Consider the following 24563-nt stretch of genomic DNA (forward strand, 5'->3'; position numbering starts at 1 on the left):
CAAAGAAACATAGAGAAAAGTATCTATTTTCGCTACACTGCCCCCATCAGGGTTGCTCCCCCCTTACTGCTCCAGGGACAGGGGCACAGCCAAAGGCCAGCTGACATGGCCCCCTTAGGCACTGGGGCACCGAGGGAGGTTATTTCCCCCCTTCCTCCAGCATTTGGTAGAGGGGGCAGGGAGGGAGTTTATTCTACTGCTCACCCCATGCAGGAAGCAATCAGTGGAGGTGGCAGTTGGGGCTGGCAGGCCCCGACTGGGGTCCCCCAGGGCAGAGGGGAGAATAAGCCTCTTCCCTGCCCCTTTTGCCTTAGGGGGACCTGGTATCTGGCCACGCTTCCACCCCTGCATGCTCCTTCTCCAGCTAGGGAGCAGAAGGGTGAGGCTAGTCCTGCTCTTTGGAGCAGAGAGCACAAACTAGCCCAGGGCTGCAAAGCATGCTGGGATCCTGGAGGACTCTGGTTTAACTTAAACCAGGAAGGGGTCTAGGACAGAAGTTCCATAAACTGGTTTGAGCTTAATGGGTTAAGTCTGATACTACATTCAAGCAGGTTTATCTCAAACTGGATTCAGCTATTTTGAAACTGGTTTATGTGCACTGAAATTATGTTCTGTTACAGATTTAAACCAGTTTCTGCTCATTTAAACCAGTTTATGTGTAACTGCTGTCCCTAGTGTATGGGAGTTTTCATATAAGATGATTGCAAGAAGCCAGTAAGTCCTTTATGGAACCATGATAGGATCCTCCAGTTAAAACATAGGCATGTCATCGCCTGGGAAAAAAAGAACATATAGTATCATTCAGATACTTGAACTATGTAGGCAGAGAGCTCTTTTGGTTGATATTGTTCCAGTGGAGTGCTGTATGTATGAGACAAGCAAGAGACATGCCCGACTGAAAAGGGAGCACCAGAAATAACCACGGAGGTGTTGACAGAATGACCTTGAGATCTAGAGTGAGGAAGCCCGCTTTGGTATAAATGCTGGCTGAGGAGAGAATTGGAACCATGGGCAAAGACTCCGTCTCCTGTTTATTTCCTCCTGTGTTCAGGGCAAAAGACTTTGGACATCATTATAAACAAACATATAATATACGTATTAAAAAGCAACAGTCATCCATTTCTCCTAATGGAAGCAACCATCAGGACTGAATTTTGGCAGGCCATTCAGGTCTAGTATATTTACATTTTACAGTGAACTAATTTAACAAGCTGAAATTCAGTTGTTAGAGCCTCACTTGCCCTTCTAAGAGGAGCAGTCCCTTTGTGGATATAATAGCTGCCAAAATCTTAAGAAGTTTCTATTTTTGTTTTACAAATGAAAGCTTGGAAAGTTGTCTCAAGCTTTACTTGGGTCTACCTTTGGTTTGGCCTACAGTATGTTTTTTGGGCTGTGGTTTAAGCATTGTCTTTCGAAAAAGAAAAGGACCTTAACATGCTGGGCTATGTAAAAAATAATTTTTATGCTCTGATACAACTCTGTGAATGGTGATATTTGAGCAGAGTTGCTTTTGGGAGCCAATGGTACTTTCATTTATTTATACTATTATTTAGAGCTCTCATGCTTCTTTTGGCCAACATATAGAGGATTGAAATGAGGAAACATAACCTACCACAACTTGAACTATAGTGGATCACTAGTTACATTTGTAGCAGACATGACCTTTGTGGATTAATCCTGTAACACACAGACTCCCCACTTGCACATTCTTTTTTATCTTCAGGCAAATGTTAAGCCATAGGTAAGGCTTGTAATGCATATATGTATTGATAATTCCCATTGCCCAGGTGGGAGAAGCTGGGGCACAGGAATATGAAACTACTATTTTTTATTCCCAGAGATACTGTATGACAGAAGTTGAGAGTTTGGGGGCACTTTCTTCAGACCATTATGTACTACCACAGGCCTAGAAAAGAGAGATTAAGTTATTGTTAATCTATTGAATCATCTTATGCATTTGGTTGCCCATAATGCCTATCAGGGAATACGCTGAGTGCATTTGAAGTGTCTAAAACAGGTGCAAGAATTGGTGTTGTGAAGGTTCATGGAGAAAAAGGAAATGCAGCATTGACCTGAAAGTTTGTACTGTCAAAAGTACTTAATTGAATATATTTTCTTCATCTTTCCTTTGTTCTTGGACTTATTTGTTAAAAAATTTTAAAATTCTTCTTGCTTGACCCTCTGCCATAGCACTTTTGCTGTATTTTACTGTAATCCATGGATATCTTGGACACCTAGCCTCATGTTTGCCAAGTAGACCTGGTATGGTAATTTGACAATGGACATTAACAAGTGAACATTCATTTTCTCAGAAGAATAACAGTCCCTAAGTAAAGATGGAAAGAAACATGGTAGATATGTAAAGAATGCTTTTCAGAAGGGGAGAGTGTTTGGACTACTAGGGTTACTGTATACTTGGGATGGTGTTTTTCATCTTAATCGATTTGCAAATTATACCTGCCTGTGGAAGCAGTAAATTTGGTTTGCTATGATTCATGGCATTCTATTATTAGCTTAGGGTATTCAGGTATTATTTGGGTATTTGTGAGTGATCCTGACTTTCATGAATGATTAGTCATCCAAATACTTCATTCTCCAGTGTGGATGACTAAACATTTTTTATCCGGTATATGAGAATTACATTGTATGAATTTGGCATACGAACTTTGAGTTACAAATGGAAAGTAGCGAAGCAAACACATCCTGTTTGCCAGCAGAAAACAGGTTTTAAAGAATATCACCATATCAATAGCATCATGAATAATTTGCCAGTTTTCAAAGTAAATAAGGCTCCATTCCTTTACTGAAAGCCTGTTAAAGATTTTTGCTACGACCTGGAACTCAATCGACAACCCCGATACATGGATTAGTCTGTTGCACTTTCAGTGCAGGGCTGCGGCCTCAATCTGTAATCAAAAGTTTGCTACTCTGTCTCTTATTTCTTGAAAATAGGCTGTAGCACTGTTTTTAGTAATGTGAGAGAACTCCAGAATAAAGAGAATGCTCAGTGCTATTACGTGTAAATAGCTCTGGCGTCGCAAAGCAAGGAAATGATGGATGTTACTGTCAGTTTGTGTGACGGGTCTTTGTATTGTAGAATTATGATAGGCAAGTTTCTTTTTAAGCTAGTTCAGCAGCACAAATTACTGCATCACTGTGTTTTGACAGTCCGCCTATGAGGTCTGATGCTGAGAGGGGGAATGCATAAACATTCAGACTCCTGGTTTTCATTCCCAGCTCCGCCATGGATTCACTCTGTCATCTTATGAAAATCAATTAACCTTTCTCATTCTGTCAACCCATCTGTTAATAAGCATTTGAGCTGAATGCATAATATTTATGCAGATCTTAACATGGCATCCTACAGACCATAGGTTTGATGCATCTCCTGCTCAAAGAGTTTAGAAAGAGTGTTTGACTGCAATGGGAATTGAAGAGGTGTTCAGAAATTTCACAAGGTCAGCCATTAGTTAACTGTCACTTGGTCTGTTCCCCAGTTTGTTTAGAAATGGGCATGTTCACAAGAGTAGTTATGGTGAGAATTGCTAAATGGCACAATTACGCATAAGTTCTTTTACTCGGTGTGTAACAAATAATGTTCTGTCCTTGAAAAAATGTCATTGTGGTGTGATGTTCTTTCTTTTAGGGAAGAGCTATTGTAAGCCATGGGACTTTCTCTCTGCATTAACATTTCTAACCAGATACCATTCTCAGTAGTACCATAGCAAAGGTGGGGGTAGAATGCGAGTAGGGCGACCGCCCCGGGTGCTGAAGCAAAGGGGTGCCAGTAGGTGCTACCCAGCTGGGGTGGGCGCGGGACAGAGCTACAGGTGGCTCATTTGATGAGGTGCGGGGATAGGAGGAGAGTAGCTCCTGCCACTGCATGCATTCCTGGGCAAGTATGGGGGGGCATGTGCCCCCTGGATCTGTGCGCAGGGCAAGGGTAGGCTGCCACTGCAGGCACTGGACTTCCTGGGTATGATAATATTTCTCAGGGTAGAACTGCTCCATGAAAACTGGCAGTGGGCCGAGAATTCCTGAAAGAGATTCCTTCACTGTGTTGATTGATTTAACCTTCTCTGCTCGAGGATGGGAGGGTGTGTGTCTGTGTGTGTATACTAAATAAAACAAATCACGTATAAGGTTTGGACAAATGATGAAATTAAACCAAGTTAGCAGGAAGCAGGACTTACTGCAGAACAGCTGACAGGCATTTGTAGTTTGTATGCCAGCAATTACCCTGCAGTAAGTGAAAGCTGAACTGGAGCATCTTAGCTGTAAAGGAAATCACTTTCATTTACTGTGGTAATAGCAGGTACACACACAAAGTAACTGCACATCAACTAATCCAAGGGAGGTCTCCTGTTATCTTTTTCCATACCCTAATAAAAAACCCAGATTAAGTGTTACTGATTCCTCCTTTAACAGACAATTGACCTGCAATGCATGATGGGTTATGTGCTGCTCATATAAATCTATTATTTGCTATATAGCCAGAGTTTTCAAGGTTTTTTGTTTGAAAGTTTAATTCTAGATCCATCTGTGGGGAAAGAATCCTGCAAATATACATTATAGGCAAAAAGCCATTGGTAACCTCTAAGACTGAACATTCTTGATTATTTTTTATGAAACATTCTTTCACCATTCTATGCTACAGGTGAACTTTAACCCCCTGCTTTGAGCAGATGTAATACCATTTAACTGGCTGCTGTTAATGCAGAGTGACTGTTAGGTGGCATTAGAGCCTGTAATGTTGATGGCTCAAAGGATAAGTGTACCATCTAAAAAGGCTGATGATACTCATGGGAGTTGTTTAATTTCCCAGGCATAGATTAGATAATGTTCAGCTTCATTTCCTTCACTTATAGTATGCTTGTGGATCTGGTACAGTCAATTCAGGACTGTGTTCTAATTCAATATTGTCCCAATCCAGCAAGATACAGAGTGCCCTTGAATACTGTGGAAATCACTGTGTGTTAAAGATGCTCTGTACCACTCTTAAGGCACTCAGCAGTTCAGTGGATGAGGCCCAGGATCAGGACTAGGGGAGGTCTAAAACCAGAAAGAGAAAGGGCTGTAGCCTTAAGCAAGAAAGAAATAGAGCAGCTATCACAATTATGGCCGGAATGATAATCAAGGGCCAGACTCTTAGGTAGCAAAATTCAGCATGAAAGCCAGTGGCACACATGTTAGTACTCTGCGATCTGGCTCCAGTTCTCAAGTTAAATAGATAAAAGTGATTTTTTTTTAAATGTTCAACTTAGTCATTGTGTCTGACAAGGGCAGTGCCAGGAAATGTCTAGCCTGTTTTATAGTGTTCTACTCACTCGTCCGTGCAGCCAGGGAATTAGTTTTCTTTACAAAAAGGAGCTTTTGTTGTTTTTAAAAATATGTTTGTAAGAAGTAATACTTAGTTATAGATCTGGGCCATTCACATCAAAAGCCATGATTCAGCAAAGCACTTTAGCTCATGCTTAATTTCAGTCATCTTCAGTCGGACATAAGCAAATGCTCATGTACTTTGCTTAATGTGGCTGCTCCCCTTAATTGGAGGCTGAATCATTTCTAACATCTCTACTATATGTAGCCTTAAATATAGTTTGTAAATTCGCACTTAACTTTCCCTCAGATGTGCCGAAAGGAGGGTAAACAAGAAACTTGAAAACCTCTACATCAAAATTTTGGTGGACAAAATTATGTATCAATTGAAGTTTTCCTTTCTGGTTGCAATAAAGTAAGTCAGGATAAGCTGAGTATAAAATGTCCAGGTATCCCATTCATTTACTAAGTTAAATATAGTCATCTAATTTTTGCTTTAATATATTAATACTGCTTAGCTCAAAATATGAGTAAGAACAACATATTTTAATGATCAAGACTGAATGAAGTCACACTACTGCTCTCCTTATACAGTGCCTGGCCATGTAATGGATAGGAATCCGATGTAGTTCCTTTACAAAGCAGAAAGAAATCAACCCTTCACTCTGGCTAGCAAAATAGCTATTTAAAAATATTGTAGAAGTCCAGGACCTCAAGTAAGGGGAGTGAATGCAGGCAGGTTTTTTGTTTTGTATGTGATTTATTTTATTTTGGTTTTTTGGTCCCCCATCTAACCTGATTAAAAATATTTGCATTTACCTAGATCTAACCTAAGTATTGACATTTATGCACGTGTATCTTGTTCCATGCTGTTTTAACCTACTGAGCTGCAGCATAGATGAGAAAGTGCTGAAAAACTGTCTTCACAAACAAAAAGGTTTGGAAATATCCTTCTTCCTTTTTTGTAAATGAAAGATTAGATTATGCTAGTGCAACAAACTAATTACCCCTGTCAGTGGCATGGAATCAACTAGTTACACCCCCCTTCCTGCTCAGCAGAACACTTTTTTATATTCCCGTTCTATAACTCACGTGTTTTTCAGTTTAGACCACTATATGGCTGTTTCCCAGAACTGGGGGACAGGATTAAGAAGTAGGATAATGCTTTGAGCTCATCATTCAAGAGTAAAGATGGGTTTCTGTTTAAAACTATGTCCTGGGTCTTGGAAGAGCTGGATTTTGGTCCTGTCTCTGTCACAGACTTCCTATGGGTCCTGGACAAAACAATCTTATTGTACCACAATTTTTCACATCTAAAATATAAATTATGAGGCTTCTATTTTTTCTCTTTTCCTCCCCCCTTTCCCTGCCGTGTGGCCCCCAGTCCTTGTCCCATCATGCATTTAGATTGTTTTCTACTATGTGTTTGTACAGCACAGTGATTTTTCAACCACAAGAGCCTTACAAGGATGCCATGTGGTAACACATGATGTTAGCACTCTTAGGTGTGTAAACGTGGTTCACAAGATAAACCCAGAGACTTCAAACAGGAAGCCACAACATTAAGATTATTCTGCCCTGTTGTGATCTTAGCTCAAGGGGGCTGTGGGATTGTGAAATAATACCGGCCAGTCTCCAGAGACATATAAACATTCACTTTCTCTGTCTCTAACTTTCTTTCTCTCGCTCAGATAAAGAAGCCTGAAGTGCAGAGATAGCAGTGATAAATCTATTAATTATTTGGTAAGCTCAAGAAACATTACGCTTCTTAGAACAACAGGTAGCAAACAGGCAGGTATGAGATCCTTAATGTCATTAAAGGATGCAACTGGAAAGCTCATGACAGATAAAGCTGATATTCATTTGGACCTGAATGAATTCACTGCCTCAGTGTTCATGAAAGAAATCATGCAGGTTGTGCCTCAAAGAGTGGGAGACGTTTTCCTCAGGAGATAGAAATGTTAGATCATTTTATGATTATGCTAAAATAGGTAGTCAAGTCATAAGCACTATTCAAAACTGACAGTGCTCCAGGCTCAGATGATTTATTCTGCATCATTCTAAAGCAAATAGCAAGTGAAATAAAAGAGCCTACAGCGGAGATTTTTGATATCTTCTGAAGTACTGGGAGAATGATTGATCTGGTTACTGTCCAAGAAATGATTAAGAAGCACAGGTAACTTCAAGTGTGAGGGGTTTATGAACCTTGTCCCATCTCAGTGTCCCATACAGTTATTTAACCTAGAGTCAGTAAGGATGCATGAAGAGGATGCTTGGCTAATATGCATAAACTCTTTTAGAGCCTCAATAAGACCTGCTTTTGTGAGCAGTTATAGTGCAGTTCCCTCACCTGTGAACAAGTGTATGTATTTCACAGTTTCACTGAAAAAACAAAGCAAAAATCTGATCTGTGCCTGGGGGTTAGAAAGCACTAAACAGTGACTGCATCAGAGTCATTGCCAAAACACGCATGCACCCTGATCCTTCCTATGGTTTCCAATCTATAAAATGGGGCAATAATACTTAATTTTGTACCACTCAGGGGTGCTGTGTGATTCAGTTAGATAATGCTTGTTCAGTCCTTTGAAGATAAAATGTACTATCTAAATGTTAAGTATTATTACACAGAGATCATGAACTGTCTGGAATAGTTAGACAAATTGCATGACTTCAGTAATTGCCAGTTCTCAGATTCAGAAATCTATTCAGGCCCCCAAAAATCATGATTTTTTTTTCCAGGTCTTTTATCTTTTATTTGCCTTCTCATTTTTGTTTTAAGGGATTTAGTTTGTGGAAGTATTTTGCTGTAGCTGTCAGGACTAGAAACTTGCATTTTTTCATGAAAACTAAGATTCTCAAATTCTAACGTCAAACTGGCAGCTGGCATCATGAGACTTAAGATACAGGTGGAAGAGCTGGCAGCAATGCTCTTTATTGAAGCATTTTCAGCCTGGGTTGTGGGTGACCTGACAGAAAATCTGGGTAGTAGCATTTTACTGAATTCCTTAGGTCCCCATTCTGTTGGAATTTTCCCTAAAGGATATTTCTGGCAAAATAAAAATCAGCTGGCCCTTCCTTTAGAGATTACCACATGGTTACTTGCATCTAGTTGGCAAAACTAGACACTGACTAACAGTTAATTTATTTCCAACAGGTAGCTCTTTTTTCTTTCCACTTAATCAATGATCCATGTTTTTCACTAACTTTTTCATTTTTTTCCATTCAAAATCTCTCACCAGCGAGTTGACACATGGTTTGTAACCAAGCCACCATGTAATATCCTTTTCTTAGCATAGCAGTTAAATATGAGAATGCACACCTTCACCAGTTTTGGACAGCAATGCACATCCTTAGATTGCTTTTTAAACAATGGGACAAGCTTCCTTGGTGCAGACCTACAGAATTTTGTACTTCAGTGCCATCGATTGAACTGCCATAATATAAGATAAATTAACAGGACCTTGGGGGGAAAAAGCTATTGAAGAGGTGGGGTGAGAGGTCCTATTTGGATGAAAAGCTTTTCTTATTCTTCAAAAACTATTTTGATTGTCTCTCTTGGCCTTACTACTTTTGCAGACAGAAGGGTCTGTGTTATTCTACTGTAGGCCAATTTCAAAAGCAAAAGAACACAAAATAAATGTGACTGTGGTTTTATGTTGTAATCTGAAGTTTACAACATTGGACTATATGTATCAGCTTCTACAATTGAGTCTAGTGACCCATTGAGCTAGTGTGGTTAAGCCACACCAGTTACTATAGCCAGTAGTACACAAGGTTGTGACATGACTAGTAGGGCTATGTGAAGCTTTGGTCGCTGATTCAATTCAGAGGAGACTCGGCCCAATTCAGCGGCTGAATCTCCGAATCCGAATAGAATCAGGAGACCCATTAATCTCTCTGAATTGAATCAGAAGCCTCTGATTCGATTTGGAGAGATTCAACAATTTGGACATAGTCTCAGCTTTATATGTTTTTTCTACTTCAGCTCATGAATGCTGAGATGGTGGGGCAGATAGAGCATCTTCTGGGAGCATGGGGGGTCCCCAGCATGCTCTTCAGCAGACCCAGAAGTGGACCAGAAGCACTTCCAGTCCACTTCAGCCGTGGAGCACATGAGGGGACCCGTCCCTTTCCCCTGCCCCCTGGCTCGATGACTGGTTCCTCCTGGGTCTGAGGGGGGCACTCGGGGTCTCTTCATGGCCAATCACTGAGCTGGGGAGCCACATGTCTTAAGCTGCTCTGCCACCACGTTAAAATACTTAAATTATATTTTTCACCTAGGGCACAAAACAACATAACTGACTTTACTTGGTATGTTCTTCTCCCCTGTGCTTTTAAATGATCCTGTTCTTTCTTAAATTAAGTGAACTCATCTCCTATAAAATGTATTTTGCAGATCTGAAACGTGCCAGACATGTACATCCTTGGACTGTTGTCTTTGCTTGTTTTGCAAAGCAAGGCCTTCAACACAAATTTCCCTGATGAAACCGTTGCAGAGTTTTCTGTGAATGTTTACAATCAGCTGCGAGCTACAGGAGTAGATGAGAATATTCTCTTCTCTCCTCTGAGCATTGCAATTGCCATGGGAATGGTGGAGCTTGGAGCCCACGGGTCCACCTTAAAAGAAATTCGACATGCCATGGGGTTTGACAGCTTGAAAAATGGTAAGGTCTTCTAATTGAGTTTCTCTATGTATTTTTATTTTAAAAGAAGAGTTGGAGGTTATTGAACAACCATGGAAATGTCAAGGCTTTGTTCATTGATCATTATTTAGTCAGTAGGTTTCATGACATCCTAATTGATAATCCTAGCAGGTTAAAGCATCTTCCAGTGAATTCAGCATAAGATTGAGAGCTACAGAGGCCTGAAATCTAATCCTGGCCCTGACAGCAGAAGACACCAGAATCTTAAGCAAATCATTTTAACTCTTCACCTTGGCTTCCCTTTGTAAAATAGCAATGACATTCACCTAGAGAGCCTCAAAAAGCTTTTGGGATGGATCAGTACATTTGTTAAAGTACAGCATTTGTAAAGCAGTTTGGAAATCAAAGTAATAGAATTGCACAGTATTATTGGGGACAGGGGTGTAAAACTCCCCCTATCCCCTGGGCTGCATCTGGACCACAGGGCTCTTTGCAGAGTGGCTCAGATATAGCAGCAGCCTCCGTGAATTAATGCAGCTGATGCTGACCTCTTGCTGCCAACATGCATTGACAATGTGACTTTCTGCCTAGGATTTTGGCAGTAAGCCCTGCCCCTGAATTTCTGGCCCCTCTACAAGCTCTGCTGAAATCGCCTTCAGACACATGCTGAATCCAGCACATGGGCCATAAGTTTTGACATCCCTGGTATAGGAGAAGGAATGAAAACTTCTTCGTCATTCCATTTGAAATGTAATAAATCTTGAAATTCAGTTTGTGTAATATTGCAAATATGACTTTACTTTTAATCTAATGCAAGTATCTTTTGTGTTACTATTCTGTAATTCTTTACAGGAACTAAATGATTTGGGATAATAGGCAAGGTTTAAACAGCTGGTTTGCTGGGGTAAATATTTAGTATCATTAGTCAGGAAACTTCCACTTAAGTCTACAATAGATAGGCAGATACCATGTATTGTATGCACTGCTTGTAAGTTGAAATAGAAAGACAGAAAAATAATAATGTAAAAAATAAATCCATTTTTTTCCTTTACACAGAACAAAACAGTTGCTTCTAATATTGAATTATACCCTACATGCAGTTACATCCACATAACTAATGTTTCTGCACAGATGTAACTGACCATAACATTTTGTTCATAGATTTTGCTCTGATAAAGTAAATCTATTTGACCTTTCTACATGGTTCCTTGTTGCTAAGTGTATGAACTGTGTGCCCCTTTACATGACAACAGTGGGACAGCATCCATTCAAAGGTGTGAAAGTAGTTGTGGAAGGCAGTATGCACAGGCACTTGCTTGGAAACCTGTGAATGAATCCCATCAGCAGGGCCTTTGTAAAAGCAATGGTGGAGGGGCATTTTGGTGGAGCCTATAAGGAGTAAAAAGTTTTGCTGTACAGGTATGTGTAATATAAATACATCCACTGGCCTTTTAGTGGTCACTTGGCACAGCATCCCACATAGATCATGTCTGCCTCTGTGCAGGTATTTGTTGCTATTTTGTTCTACACTTTGCTTCTAAAGCACTTGCAAATGGTGACCAGATTTACAGTTTAAGTGAAGAAACTGCAAACCAGACTATGTACCATTTTTTGGTGCAGATTGCACCCCCAGCTTCTTTCCAGGTTGGTCTGAATTACTGCAGTGCTCACTAGTTGGAGTTTCGTTTACAGACTACCCAGAAGCTTTGACTTCAGGTAGAAAACAGCAGGTTGCTCAAATTGTTGTGCAGGTGATCTTAAACAGGGCACATCTCTTTCCACATGCTTTCCTGGCTTTTGCTTTGGCTCGGAGAGCAATTCAGGTTGCTGGGATTTTTAATTTATGAAGCCTGTCACTGCCTGTCTGAGCTCTGGTTACCTAAAGAGCCTGCTTCTGTTGGACCCCAGGCATTGTCCTGACAATTGAGATTAACTGAAGTCTTCAAGACCCAAGCTTTGCAGAGCTCTCAGTGAAGAATTTAGTTTGAAATTCATGGGTTGTTTTTCTTGTTTAACCAAGGCATAAACTATTGACATTTAGATGCATTAGGGATGGATATACACAAGAGAAGATGAAAATGATGCCTTTTGATACTGGGACAGCTGAAAGGATTACAACTGACAGTGTAGCGTATGGTGGCTTTGGAAAATGGCTTACTAATGATTTCTGTTGTGGGCAGTAGAAAACTAAGGTAGGAATCAGTGCCACGCACTCTGTTTTACATCTTCGAGATCTGAAACAAAATGATCTATGACAGAATGCGCAAGTTATTGTCAATAATCTGACAGTACATCTTGGTCACTGTTGCTTTTTTTCATTGACCTCTGACATGTTTGGCTAAAACAAACAACAAAAAATAAAATAAAATAAAATGATGTTCTGTACTGGAAGCTAAAATGGCGTCATTAATCTTTAAAGGGAAATGTATGTAATAATTTTCTTTCCTGATACAGTAGTCCTACTGAATGTACTTTTGATCTCTGTCTGCAGGTGAAGAATTTTCTTTCTTGAAGGAACTTTCTGATACGGTAAATAGTGAGGAAAGCCAGTATGTGATGAAAATTGCCAACTCCCTCTATGTACAGAATGGATTTCATATCAGCGACAAATTTTTGGAGTTGGTGAAAAAATACTTCAAGGCTGAAGTAGAAAACGTAGATTTTGGTCAAAGTGCAGCTGTTGCCAGTCACATTAATAAGTGGGTGGAAAATCATACAAACAGTAAGTTTCTGTGGTTCTTTTATTACTTTCCTGTAAATATTTCTGTGATTCCAAAGCAATACTGCAGAATTTCTTTCCTGCCTGTTATCTATTTCATTTAAGATTAAAGTATCTTCTCTCTTAGAGAGATTACTAGCATCAGTTCTCTTTACTTTTTCTGTACAGTGGCAGTCCATTTTAAAAAGCCAACATTAGTTATCACTAACCACACAATACGTATATCTCAGAAACTGGTTTTTGCCAATGAAACAGGAAATAACTGCAGTATTTATTGGCAAGTAGTGACACCTTAATAGTAGCCACTCTGAATTGATTTTCTATTTTCTGTATTTTAATGCAGTTAGTTAATAAAAAGAAATTGGTTCTTCATAATTTCTTTATCAGCTGCTTGTTACTACATGAGTATGTTGATGCAGATCAGTGGCCTGAGGTTGGGATAAATGAGAATTGTGCTTGCTCAGTACAAGTCACTTGGATTCATGGATGTTCACTGCCTCCCACAATCAGTCCCAAGACACCAAGGAATGCATAGTAAACACAATGAAAGGCAATTTTGATAAATTTGCAACTAAACGTTATCACTAGATCTGCACACAACTGTCTACTGACTTCAGTGGGTAACATGTAAATGTAGCTAAAAATAGTATTACACCATTAATAAAATTGCTATTAAGGTGAACAGAGGCCTTTGGTAAAAGAGAAGAAAAAAGTACATGAATCCCTTCAGATCCGTATGGTAATAGTCTGTTCTGTGCACATAAGGAACACTTATTGGGTGATTGGTTTTATGCATGCTTGGAGTAGCTGTGTAAAAGTTGAGTGTTTGTGGCAAAAGGTGGAGATAAAACATTTTTTTTTCCTGATTCTTTCTTTATTTGGAACATACCTCTAAAATATTAAGCTGTACATTAATACAATAATAGAGGCCAGATTCTGGTTTCAGCTGCACCATTGTAAAGCTGAAGCTAAGGTCAAAATCTCTTTTTATACAACACATCTCACCAAGCGAGACTTTAAGAACCTGCAGCTAGATTTGTAATGAGAAGAAAACAATGTAATATTATGTTTAAAAAATATGAAAATATGTGGCAAAAAGTGGGAAGACATCCATATGATGACACTTTCTACTTTTGAATTCAACCACTCGAGCTCACCCCCCCTCTAAATGTCACGGGATATGTTACATTTGAGAGGCAAAAACCTGCTTCTGCTGTCTGGTTCTTCGATTTCTGTGGCTTAGTGCATTGTTCGTGCTGCACCTGAGTCTCTCATTGCTGGCACAGAACAAGATGGCTCAAGTCTGGGTGAATGCACAGTGAGATGCATATTTTTCTTCCTTTTAAAAGATGCAGCATGATCCCCTGTCTATCGCCTGCTGTGCAAGCATCCTATGTGCTGACCAAGCTGGCAGTCAGCATCTGGTAGAGACACATTGAGCTGACTAAGGCAAAAGTTGTCCCTTGACCTAGAGTCTCTCGATCACTAGATTTCACGTTTTGTTTGGCTGCTGTGTTGAAGGTGGAAGAGACCATTTTTCTCTGTCTCACAGAAGACAGGCAGAATTTCATTAATGGCACGTTAAACATGCTGCATTCATAAAACTGAATAATATAAGTAAAGCAGGTTGTATAAAAGCAAAGACGTAGCTGCCTAAGGTTTCTGTGGTGAGGAGTATTCGAATTAGCATGCAGCAATGTGCATTAACAAGATTTGGTTGGAAAACATTGGCAAAAATGAGATGTCAGGGGATAGCACCTTGTAGAAAATGAAGGCTAAAAAGAGACATGGGCAACCCTAGAATATCATAAACCAAATTCTGTCTTCTTCTGAACAACCTTGTCATCAACTGACTGGTCCCTGGAGCCGTGCATGTGCATCCAAAGGCAGAATTTGCCTCTGCGTTTAAACCTTACATTTGGGAAACAGTAGCCAGATTGGAGGGAGCCTTCATTTTCACACATTACATGGCAACATGAGTAACAAATGCCTTCATAGCATTGACTAGTATGTTAGCCACAAAAGGGATGCAAGGAACTCATCTGAGGGAAATTGTTAAATTCAGTGCATTGAGTTAGATCGGTTACTGTTCTTTCAGAAGTAGAAACTTGAAATTAGGTTACCAATAACAAGTGGTTTCCAATCAGCTGCAGGTAACAGATAATGAACTCTGATTGGGATGATTGATTCAGGAGTGTGGGCAGAGCAGCTGCTATACCCAACTAAAGGACCTCCCATGACTAGAGCAGATATAAGATATCTTTGCTCCTTTCCTTTCTATGAGCAAATGTCAGTGGGCCAATGCTGAGGACTTACAGTGTTTATAATTATGCTTTTACCTCGAAATCGTTGGGACCCTGAGATGGCCTCAAGATTAGGCTACACGTTACTATAGAGTATAGACCTAACTGGGGCTACTTATGTTTTCTAAAGTTAAATGTATGTTTAACTACAGCTTTGAATTGGAGCCAAAGTCCAAAGAAGTTTTGCTCAACCCCAAGAAGAAATCTGTGAACCATACAGTAGCACTAGGAAAAAGATTAATTGTTTGAACTACATTTTCTTTTCAGTATAGCATATGTTTCAAAACTGATGCTCAGAAGCAATTGTGCTCTTGACAGAAAGGTTTACATACCCCAACAGTGCTTTAGGTTTCCAAAAGAATGACAGTTTAATTTGGGATTTACTGGGAATATCTGAATTGGACATTATAAGGAAGTGTAATATTTTTTTTTATTTTTTTCTTGCATTTTACAAGCTGAAAAAGTTTTGATTTCATGTTCAGTTTGGTATGCAAATTGAAGCACTCTTTCCTTTTCCCCCCCTTTTTTTCCCTCTGACAGATATGATCAAAGATTTCGTGTCATCAAGGGATTTTAGTGCCCTGACTCATTTGGCCCTCATCAATGCAGTTTACTTTAAGGGAAACTGGAAGTCTCAGTTCAGGCCTGAAAACACAAGAACTTTCTCTTTCACTAAAGATGATGAAAGTGAAGTGCAGATTCCGATGATGTACCAACAGGGAGAATTTTACTATGGTGAGCTGAGATCTAAGCAGATCATTTAGAGCACTTAACATTTCTGCAATTAAGAAAGAATTGTGATTTAAGCATATTGTGTCATACACAGTTCTGCGCATATAGTTTGGCAGCTGCAAACCTAAATACTACTAACCCACAGGAGGATGCCTCAGATGCCCACTAACATTGTAACTATCCACCTAAATATGTAGTTACCTGGTTTGCTTGTTCATTTTAGCTTTGTGTGTGATTTCCTAATCTGGAAAAGCTGGCCCACTAACTCTAGCCACTTTATATCTATGAAGAGTATTTATTTCATCATATTCTGATGGAAGGTGTCATGTGTTATCATGCCTAAAAGTAGCTCTCGGTTATCATATATCAAAGAAATGGAAATGTTCAAAATAGATGTATGTATGACTTCATATTTCTAAAATGTAGAATACCTAGCTCATAAATTAACATGAGCTTGAGCACAGGACTGCTGTGCCAGCTGACCATTGGCCCAGTGATATTGGAGAAGAGGAAATAAACAGCTATATAGCTATATATCCAGTAGACTAACAAAACTGGGTTTGGACAGATGGAGGAGTGAGCAGGTGTAGTAAACTAGTAAGTCATTTTTATCAACATACATGTATTCATTGCAACATGTATTAAGCTTAAGGTATGTTTGATAATTTTAAGGTTCCTAGTTTGCATTCTTCTGAATGTATTTGATGCATTTTTGATAATTGAATACTGAAATGAGGATCATGATAGGAGACCTTGTATGGAATAGACTCCGCAGTATTCTTGTTTTGTCCTGCAGTTATCAATATTGCGTAGCACAAAACCTCCCTTTCATATTTTTCCCAAGTCTGTTGAGTGAAGACAGAGCTCAAAGGAAATGCTTCTGATAGAATTCTTCCTGTCTTACAGGAGAGTTTAGTGATGGCTCCAACGAAGCTGGAGGCATCTATCAAGTTCTGGAAATACCATATGAGGGGGATGAGATAAGTATGATGATCGTTCTTTCCAGACAGGAAGTTCCACTGGTCACCCTGGAACCGCTGGTCAAAGCCCAGTTGATTGAGGAATGGGCTAGCTCTGTGAAAAAACAGAAAGTGGAGGTGTATCTACCACGGTAAGGATGTTATTCCAAGTATTAATTTTGAAGTCAAAACATCCAGGCTGCAATTTAGAATAAAGAAAAGCTATAATCTGAGCATCCTGTGCAGATCTAATGTGACTCAACAACCAACCACAGGTTACTATAGCCTAGTGAAATTCCCAGAGATGTACACTGGAGGTGCGGTGGTTGGTGAGCAAAGTATGAATGCACCCACAGAAATGAATTCTCTCAGGAAATTATCTGACCCACATGATGGCTTTTGCTATATGCTGCAAAAAGCAGTACTACAGATGAGTACCATTTAAAACCTGATGCATAAAAATATTGCAACTATGAGAATCAATAAATGATGAAATGTTTCATTTGGATACTAATCAAATTTCTATTCACTGCTAATTTAAAGGGTGCTAAACAGCATTCACCTATGTGCTTACAAAGGCTGGAGTGCTAGAAGGCAATTCTAATTTGTTTTTTCAGCAATGATACTGTATTTTCCCCTAGACAAATAATGCATATTATCATGCACAAAGGCAGAGACAGAATAAAGATGGGGCCAAATTTTCAAACTTAAGTACATGCTTCTAATTTAAATGCAAATATATGTTGCGTGTGCTCAAATGGAATATTTCCATAGGCACACACATTGCCTGGGTTATGTGACTGATCCTATATAAGACCCAGGAAATTGTTTATAGCTATGTGTCATCAAACTCTTTTGCACCTATTTGGTATTTGAGCCAGTGAGTTAGATCCATGTAAATAAATATGAACAGCTGGTTCACTGTTGCTTATGATTCAGCCCTAATACTTCATCCAAATGTTAATATGGAAGCCCAACATGTTTTTGATGGGGGTGCATGTCTACTTCATTTTACCTGCTCTAACGACACCCAGGTATAGGGCATAGCAGAAAAATGGAGACATGATAGCAAGTACTATTGCCCATGAAAATATCAGCCTCTGTTTCTTGGGTGGCTTTTGATTTATTGCTTTCTTTGCAGGAGAAGTGGGTACTAAAATTTTCAGGTATGAATTTAACAGGAAGCAGGGAGAGAGCCTTTAGAGACAATATTTCCAAAAGGGCTTTTTTTTTTTTTTCTCCTTCGAATAGAGTTTGAGCCACAAATACCCTTTTTACTGATTCAGTACTGTCAGTACTGATTTCCTGGTTGAAAGGTTGATTTCTGCTGCTTACCTGGAGCAATGACAGATCTGTTCTATCAAATACAAGCCCTCCAGCAGGTTTTTCTTTGGTGCACAAATACAGGGTGATCCTTACAAACTTGTCGGTGACCTTACTTACTAAGTATTTATATAATCTGAGCATTTTCAGTATTCAAGGTGTTCCTGTAGTGAGAAGAGGGATATGTAGGTCCCTCGCTGTTTGCAGTGTATCTGTCTTCTTGACATGAAATTGGCAGCTTTCTCATTGCACACGAAAAACTTCCTCAGAGATGCATATGCTCTTTGGAAAGCAATCTTTTTACTGCTTTAATGTCTCTTGTTAGACTAGTTGATCTTCATTATGTGTATATGGAAGAAAATAATTGTTCAGTTAATTTATTTTTGATTTAATGATTTCTATAGGCCTCTTACTGAATGTTTAAAAAATGGAAGGGACAGATGGTTGCAGAGGACAGCTGAAGTGCATTATGGTCCAGTGGTTTTAAGGAAGCAGCTCTGTCCTTACCACCCTTCTGTTGGTGGTGAAAAAGACATAAAATGATAGTTACAGCTTTTTATTTTGGTTTAGTGTTTCATTGAATGTGTGTGTGTATGTACTTTGTGAGGAGAGTGGATACTTTTTAATTATTACATTTTAAACAAATAAAATGCTGCTGACCAAACTCACTCCAGTGTATAGGCCATTTTCATGAAAATACCTGTAGCTAGTATAAGAGCATATTCGTGATTGCAAGCCAAATCCAAAGTTATAGGGCTGGATTAAGGCACCCTACACCACAAGGCCACCCTTAGGGTTCTACTTCAAGTCTTGGTACCATCCCTGTTTTCAGTGATGCTGCTTGGGAACCCTAGCCAGAGAAGCCGGGGCAGCAGCTTGAGTCAGCTTGAGACTTTATTTCCTCCAATCTCAGGAGTGATAGGAAGTCCCACCTCTTCTTGCGTGCAGCCTCCATTTTAGAGAAAAAAGGATGCCGATCAGAAACCATCACAGCAGTCAGAGCATCTGTTGAACTTGAGTATGTTCTTCGCCTGCTGTATACACAGTTATCTGCCAGAGAGGGGTTGTCAGGACCCTCCAGAGGAAAGTGCCTTGACATCAGTGCCCCATTGGAAAACTTGGGGCATTCTGCCCCTCTCACTATTTAACTCGCAGACTCCGAGTCAGTTGCTCCCTTAATTACATACTAGCATGTCCAGGTTTTCCCCCCAGTTTTCTTTAGTAATCTTAAGCTAGTTTTGGGCAAAGAAAGCACAGTGGAAATATTACTGAAAATGAAGACTTTCTTTAATGGCATGATTCTAGGAGCCAGTGGCCTAGGCAAGGATTATGATACCTAGTATTTAATCCAGCCCTGCAAGTTATACAGATTTCTTTATTCCTACCACTCCTCTTCCTCTGGCTAGCCCCTCACCCCACACATGCACACCTTGCTCTATGTCTTCATGCCCAGTCAGGTTGTGTAGCTAGTCCCTAACAGTTGAAAAACACAGGCATTTTCAAAGTAACTTTACTTCACTCTGTTCACCGCATGACCTCAAAGCCCTTTGTAAACATTTAATGAATTAAGCATAGTGAAAATGATAAAATAATGTCATTTATCTCTCTTTTCAGATTATGAGAGATAATGAGAGTAAGCTTGAAATGCAATACACTGATACTGTAATTCCCTTATTAAATTCCAGAGCTTAATTGTGCACATCCAGAAGCTAGATTTCCATTAGGATTCAGAGGTGATCTGCAGGATTTTATCAATGCACTAAATAAACACTTCATAAATATTTTATGCTCTGACTCAGAAAGGCATGTTATGAAATGTGGCCTGCAGGCTCTGTCCACTGAGAAAATGAAAGCAGCAATGGAATAAAATTAAATTTTCATACCCTGAAAGATGCTATCCAATTATAAAGTGAACATTTTTAAACTTATACATTTGTAATAGGGCTGCAATGACTAGCCAAATCAGAGTTAATCACAACTTTCCAATTTCTGTCTGCGCTATCAGTGTGCAAATGAAATTGTGTATTGCTCTTCTTAAGAGCAAAGGGGAGAATTGTACAGAATTGTTAAATTATACTTTCTCATTTTCATTTTCAAATCATTGTTTCCAGCTTAACCCAGGCTAAAGTGATCAACATTTTAATCCACTTTTGTGCAGAAGTGAAACAGACCATGAAACTAATTTGCAAAATTGTCTTCCAAATATAATTTATTTGAAGAAAATAAAAGGGCAGAACTACTGGCTAATAACAGTGGGACAGTCGGAGGAGCTCCTCAAAGGGATTGCTTAAATATTCCTGAACTTGTAAAATGACTGTTTCTTTTTATTTGCTGTACTTTAAAATATGGTTCAAACTGCTCATAACCATTGAAAGTTTAATTTGCTACAAATTGTTGCTCTTCCTTCCCTCTCCACAAAAAGCAGGAAGTTTCCACCTTTGTTTTTTGTTTCCTGGGGCTGCTCCCTGTGCTGCATGTATCAGGTCTTGTTGATGGGACGTGATTGTAAAGGAGATGTATAAAGCCGTGGATGCCTCTGAGTGAAATATTGTAGCATTCCCTATTTACCGCACAGAGGGCTGAAAGACTGGAGGAAGAACTGTTTTCAGATCCTCACGGGCAAAATAAGCATATATGTTTTGTCCCCTACTCACATTTCCTCAATTTAATGCTGCTGAAAACCACAACTGAAATTCAGGTTAACATATCTGTATTTCTCAACTGGCTATATTATAATTTAGGCTCCCTGATAAGCAGGGATCCTGGTTTTCTGTGATTTTCAAAAAAATCCCCAATTTTTGGTAAAAAGTAACCCCAAATCCACGTTTTTCCATGATTTAAATGAAACATCACTAATATGTACATATTGATGTTTCATTTTAATCACAGAAAATCGCAAATTTGGGGTTCCTTTTTTAACCAAAAATTGGGGATTTTTTTAAATCAGAGAAAACCAGGATCCCCGCTGACAAGTTAGAACAGGGGAGGCCTACCTGTGGTACATGTGCCACAAGTGGCACAGGCAGCTTCCATGTGTGGCATGTGGCAGATTAGGCTGGGGATAGACAATATGGTGGCAAAAAGGGCAGGGAGCAGAAAGGAGAGCGGCACATTGGGTAGCGAGTACAGGTCAGGGAACAGAAAGCAGAGGAGCAGATCACCCGTGCATTTAACCCAGTAACTCCTTTGCTTAGTTTGCTTATGTTTCCTCTTCCCCCTCTCCCCCCACTCCTACCCTCCTAATCTCTGTGTAAAAATGTGGTGGGACCAATTAGGAACATAGATTTTTCAGTTTCTTTTCTAATTTATTGCAATAAACATTACTGCTTTTCTTTAAACTTGTGAATTCAGTCCAAATCTAAGTCACTCCTCCCTTGAAATGCACCCTTCGGGAATCACCTAATTAGTCATAGATGAATGAAACAAAATAAATAACCATTTTTCCAGAAGTGTTGCATGCAAACAAGATTTCATTCACACCCATCTTTTCATGTCCATCTTCCATTTCTTTAGGCTTGTCTATGCAGGGAGGTTAGCACATAGTAAACTAGGGCAGCCCTATTTCCTGGTATGATCACTTCTAGTATGCACTAGGAATGCCTTTGGGTGAAGTAGCCTTCTGTCATAGTGTGAAGTTAGACTGGAATAGCTAGTGAGTTTTAATTCATACCCTAACAAACTGGGCACTGACTTGGCTGTGTAAACAAGCCTTATAACAATACAGAAGAGTTTGGTTTTTATTCTTATACTATTCTCTTCATCTCAGGCCATGGATAGAATGCATCAGGGTTTCACATTTTAAGTTTTGACTTAAAATTTAAAAAAGGGGAAGGGGAAAGTTAAGCAAAGAAAGAAAAGGAGCTAAGGAGTGAAATGCATGCAGGGACTTAGCATCTGAAGCCACGTTCGCAGCCAGTGGGTACGAACCTTTGTGGCAAGCATGCCACAAATTAAGCTCTGCACCCTCCCTGAGTGCTGCTTTGATCCTCTTGAGCCCTGCATGATCTACTGCTCTGCTTTCTACTCCCTGCCCTGTACTCCCTACCTAATTTCACATTTAAGTCAGATTATCCTTCAAGTACTGCTAAGAAACTATAATTCTTCAGTGACTGACTGTTGTCTGATGAGTTGTGAAAATGATTTGCTCTATTTTTAACTTTTGAAGTACCAGCGTGTCTCCTCTTGCTTATGGGCCCAGGAGGTAGAAGCTCTTGGAGCTTCTGAAAGAATGGGTGTGGCTGCTTAGTTTATCTGCTCAGTAACAACCACATTATGCACATGATAGAGGAAGAAATCAAGACAAGCAGGTGGGGTTAGGATCATGAGGTGGTGAAGCCTGGGCCGGGGGCCTGGGGCAACCTGTGATCTACTGCCTGCACACCCCTGCAATGGACACAGGTTCAGCAGGCAGGGGTGTGCAGGGAGTGCATCATAGTTCTGCCTTGGGCCCCAGCCTCGTGCTGACACCACCTATCAATCCCAGGGTCTCCATGGAAAATGGCCAGGACTCAAGTGGGCAGGATGCATGGCCAGGTGGACAGGATGGGGCCGTGGGAAGACAGGATGTTGTCTGGGGCCAGGACTGGGATCTTGGGGCAGTGACAGTGTGGGGCTGGGTCCCAGGGCAGAGCCATGATCCGCTCCCTGCACACTCCTGTGCACAGAACCGTGCCCATCACAAGGCCATGTGAGCAATGGATCATGGCTCTGGCCCCAGCCCCACATTGTCATCACCTCACAATCCCAGCCTCAGCCACCAGTCCCACTCCCAAACACTGCTTCCTGGCTGCCCACGGCCCCATCCCATCTACCTACCCACATGCCTGGCCCGTGCGGGATCCACCCCTGGCAGTTGGTTCAGGGCAGACAGGCCAGGGTGTCTGGACAGTGGGGCCAGGTCCAATGGTGGTGGCTGCCAGAAGGAACTGCCACCACCAGGGCTGCAAGGAAGTGAGTCCAGCCACTGGGCTACCCAGACCTGGCTGTGTGCCTGAGAGTGGAGGGACCAGCCTCCCCACTGTGCCTGGTCTGGGCAGGACTGAGGGACCTGCCACAAGCTGGACAGAATCCCTTAGTGGGCCAGATCTGGTCCCCAGGCCTTATTTTGCCCACCCCGATCTAGGTCTATATCTGATTGTGAAGTAGGAAAGTATTCCTGTGGGACTTCTGGTAAACTTCATCCATCCACCACCTTATTAGTATCTGTCCTGCCTGTTTGACTGAAGTCAAAACTATGTCTGACATGGAATCAATATCATCTTCTGTATAGATCTTATTTCATAACACAATAGATGACTTTGTGTTTGTTTTTCATTTCAACTGAAAATTCTCCCCTGGGTTTTAGGGACTTTTTTGAAAATGATTCCCAAACCTCTTCCCTGCTTAGTATACAAAAGCATCATTTCATGCATCATGTTTTCTCTACAGGTTCTCTGTTGTCTGGCTTATTATTCATTACTTATCTGCTAAGCTTATTGTTTGCTGTATAGTAGTCTAGAGATTTAAACCTATTTAAGTTCCATTTTTATCTCATAGCAATCTCCCTGGAGTTTAAAAAAAAAAAACAATAAAAAAGTATTATCTCACAGTTATAGTTTATTTGTGATCTCCAGGTTGCTTTTCAAACCCGGTGTCCCCCATCCTACCCTGTGACTCCTCACTTTTACTGATGCATTTGTTGATTAATAGCTAATATGTTTTGCAAGTCTCATGGAATCTTTGGGTGCCGATACACATGTTCTGACATGTTCTAATAAGAACACGTCAAACCAGACTTGATTACTCAAGTCTGTTCTGTGTTCTAGTTAAAGCTCTCTAGCATTGCCACAGCATCATGTTTATAAGCCCCCTGTGGGTTTAAAAATGGCTACTGGGGCACTTTAACTAAAGCTCATCAAATGGTCGACATCTACACAGTCAAATGGATCGCCAACTGGCTGGAGGGCCACACCCAGAGAGTGGTAGTGGATGGGTCTTATTCAGCCGGGAGAGATGTGGGCAGTGGGGTCCCCCAGGGCTCGGTCCTCGGGCCCGCACTGTTCAACATCTTCATCAGTGACTTGGACGAGGGGGTAAAAAAGCACCCTGTTCAAAATTGCTGATGACACTAAGATGTGGGGGGATGTGGGCACACTAGAAGGAAGGAATAGGCTACAATCGGACCTAGACAGGTTACAGGGGTGGACGGATGAGAATAGGATGGGATTCAACACTAACAAGTGCAAGGTGATGCACCTGGGGAGGAAAAACCAGCACCACACCTACAGGCTGGGGAGCTCCCTTCTCGTCAGTGCAGAGGCAGAAAAGGATCTTGGAGTCATCATTGATGCCAAGATGAACATGGGCCAGCAGTGTGGGGATTCAGTCAGGAAGGCCAACCGTACCTTGTCATGCATCCACAGATACATCTCAAGCAGGTCTAAGGAGGTGATACTCCCTCTCTATGCAGCACTGATCAGGCCACAGCTAGAGTACTACATCCAGTTCTGGGTGTCGCACTTCAAGAGGGATGTGGGCAACATGGATAGGGTCCAGAGGAGGGCCACTTGCATGATCAGGGCAGGCC

At 40.6% G+C, this 24563-nt stretch overlaps 1 protein-coding gene across 1 annotated transcript in view; it reads left to right on the forward strand.

Moving 5' to 3' along the window:
* Window positions 1-9693: 9693 nt before the first annotated feature.
* The window catches only part of SERPINI1 (serpin family I member 1), a 40420-nt gene continuing 25550 nt past the window's right edge, over window positions 9694-24563 (forward strand). Inside the window, exons 1-4 of the mRNA XM_019503249.1 lie at window positions 9694-9983; window positions 12454-12684; window positions 15525-15719; window positions 16623-16827. Of these exons, the coding sequence (XP_019358794.1) occupies window positions 9734-9983; window positions 12454-12684; window positions 15525-15719; window positions 16623-16827 (881 nt within the window). The 5' untranslated portion in view covers window positions 9694-9733. The remainder of the gene's footprint in view (window positions 9984-12453; window positions 12685-15524; window positions 15720-16622; window positions 16828-24563) is intronic.

The sequence above is a fragment of the Gavialis gangeticus genome, unplaced genomic scaffold (genome assembly GCF_001723915.1).
Source record: "Gavialis gangeticus isolate Ggan-Ray unplaced genomic scaffold, GavGan_comp1, whole genome shotgun sequence".
Taxonomy (NCBI): domain Eukaryota; kingdom Metazoa; phylum Chordata; order Crocodylia; family Gavialidae; genus Gavialis; species Gavialis gangeticus.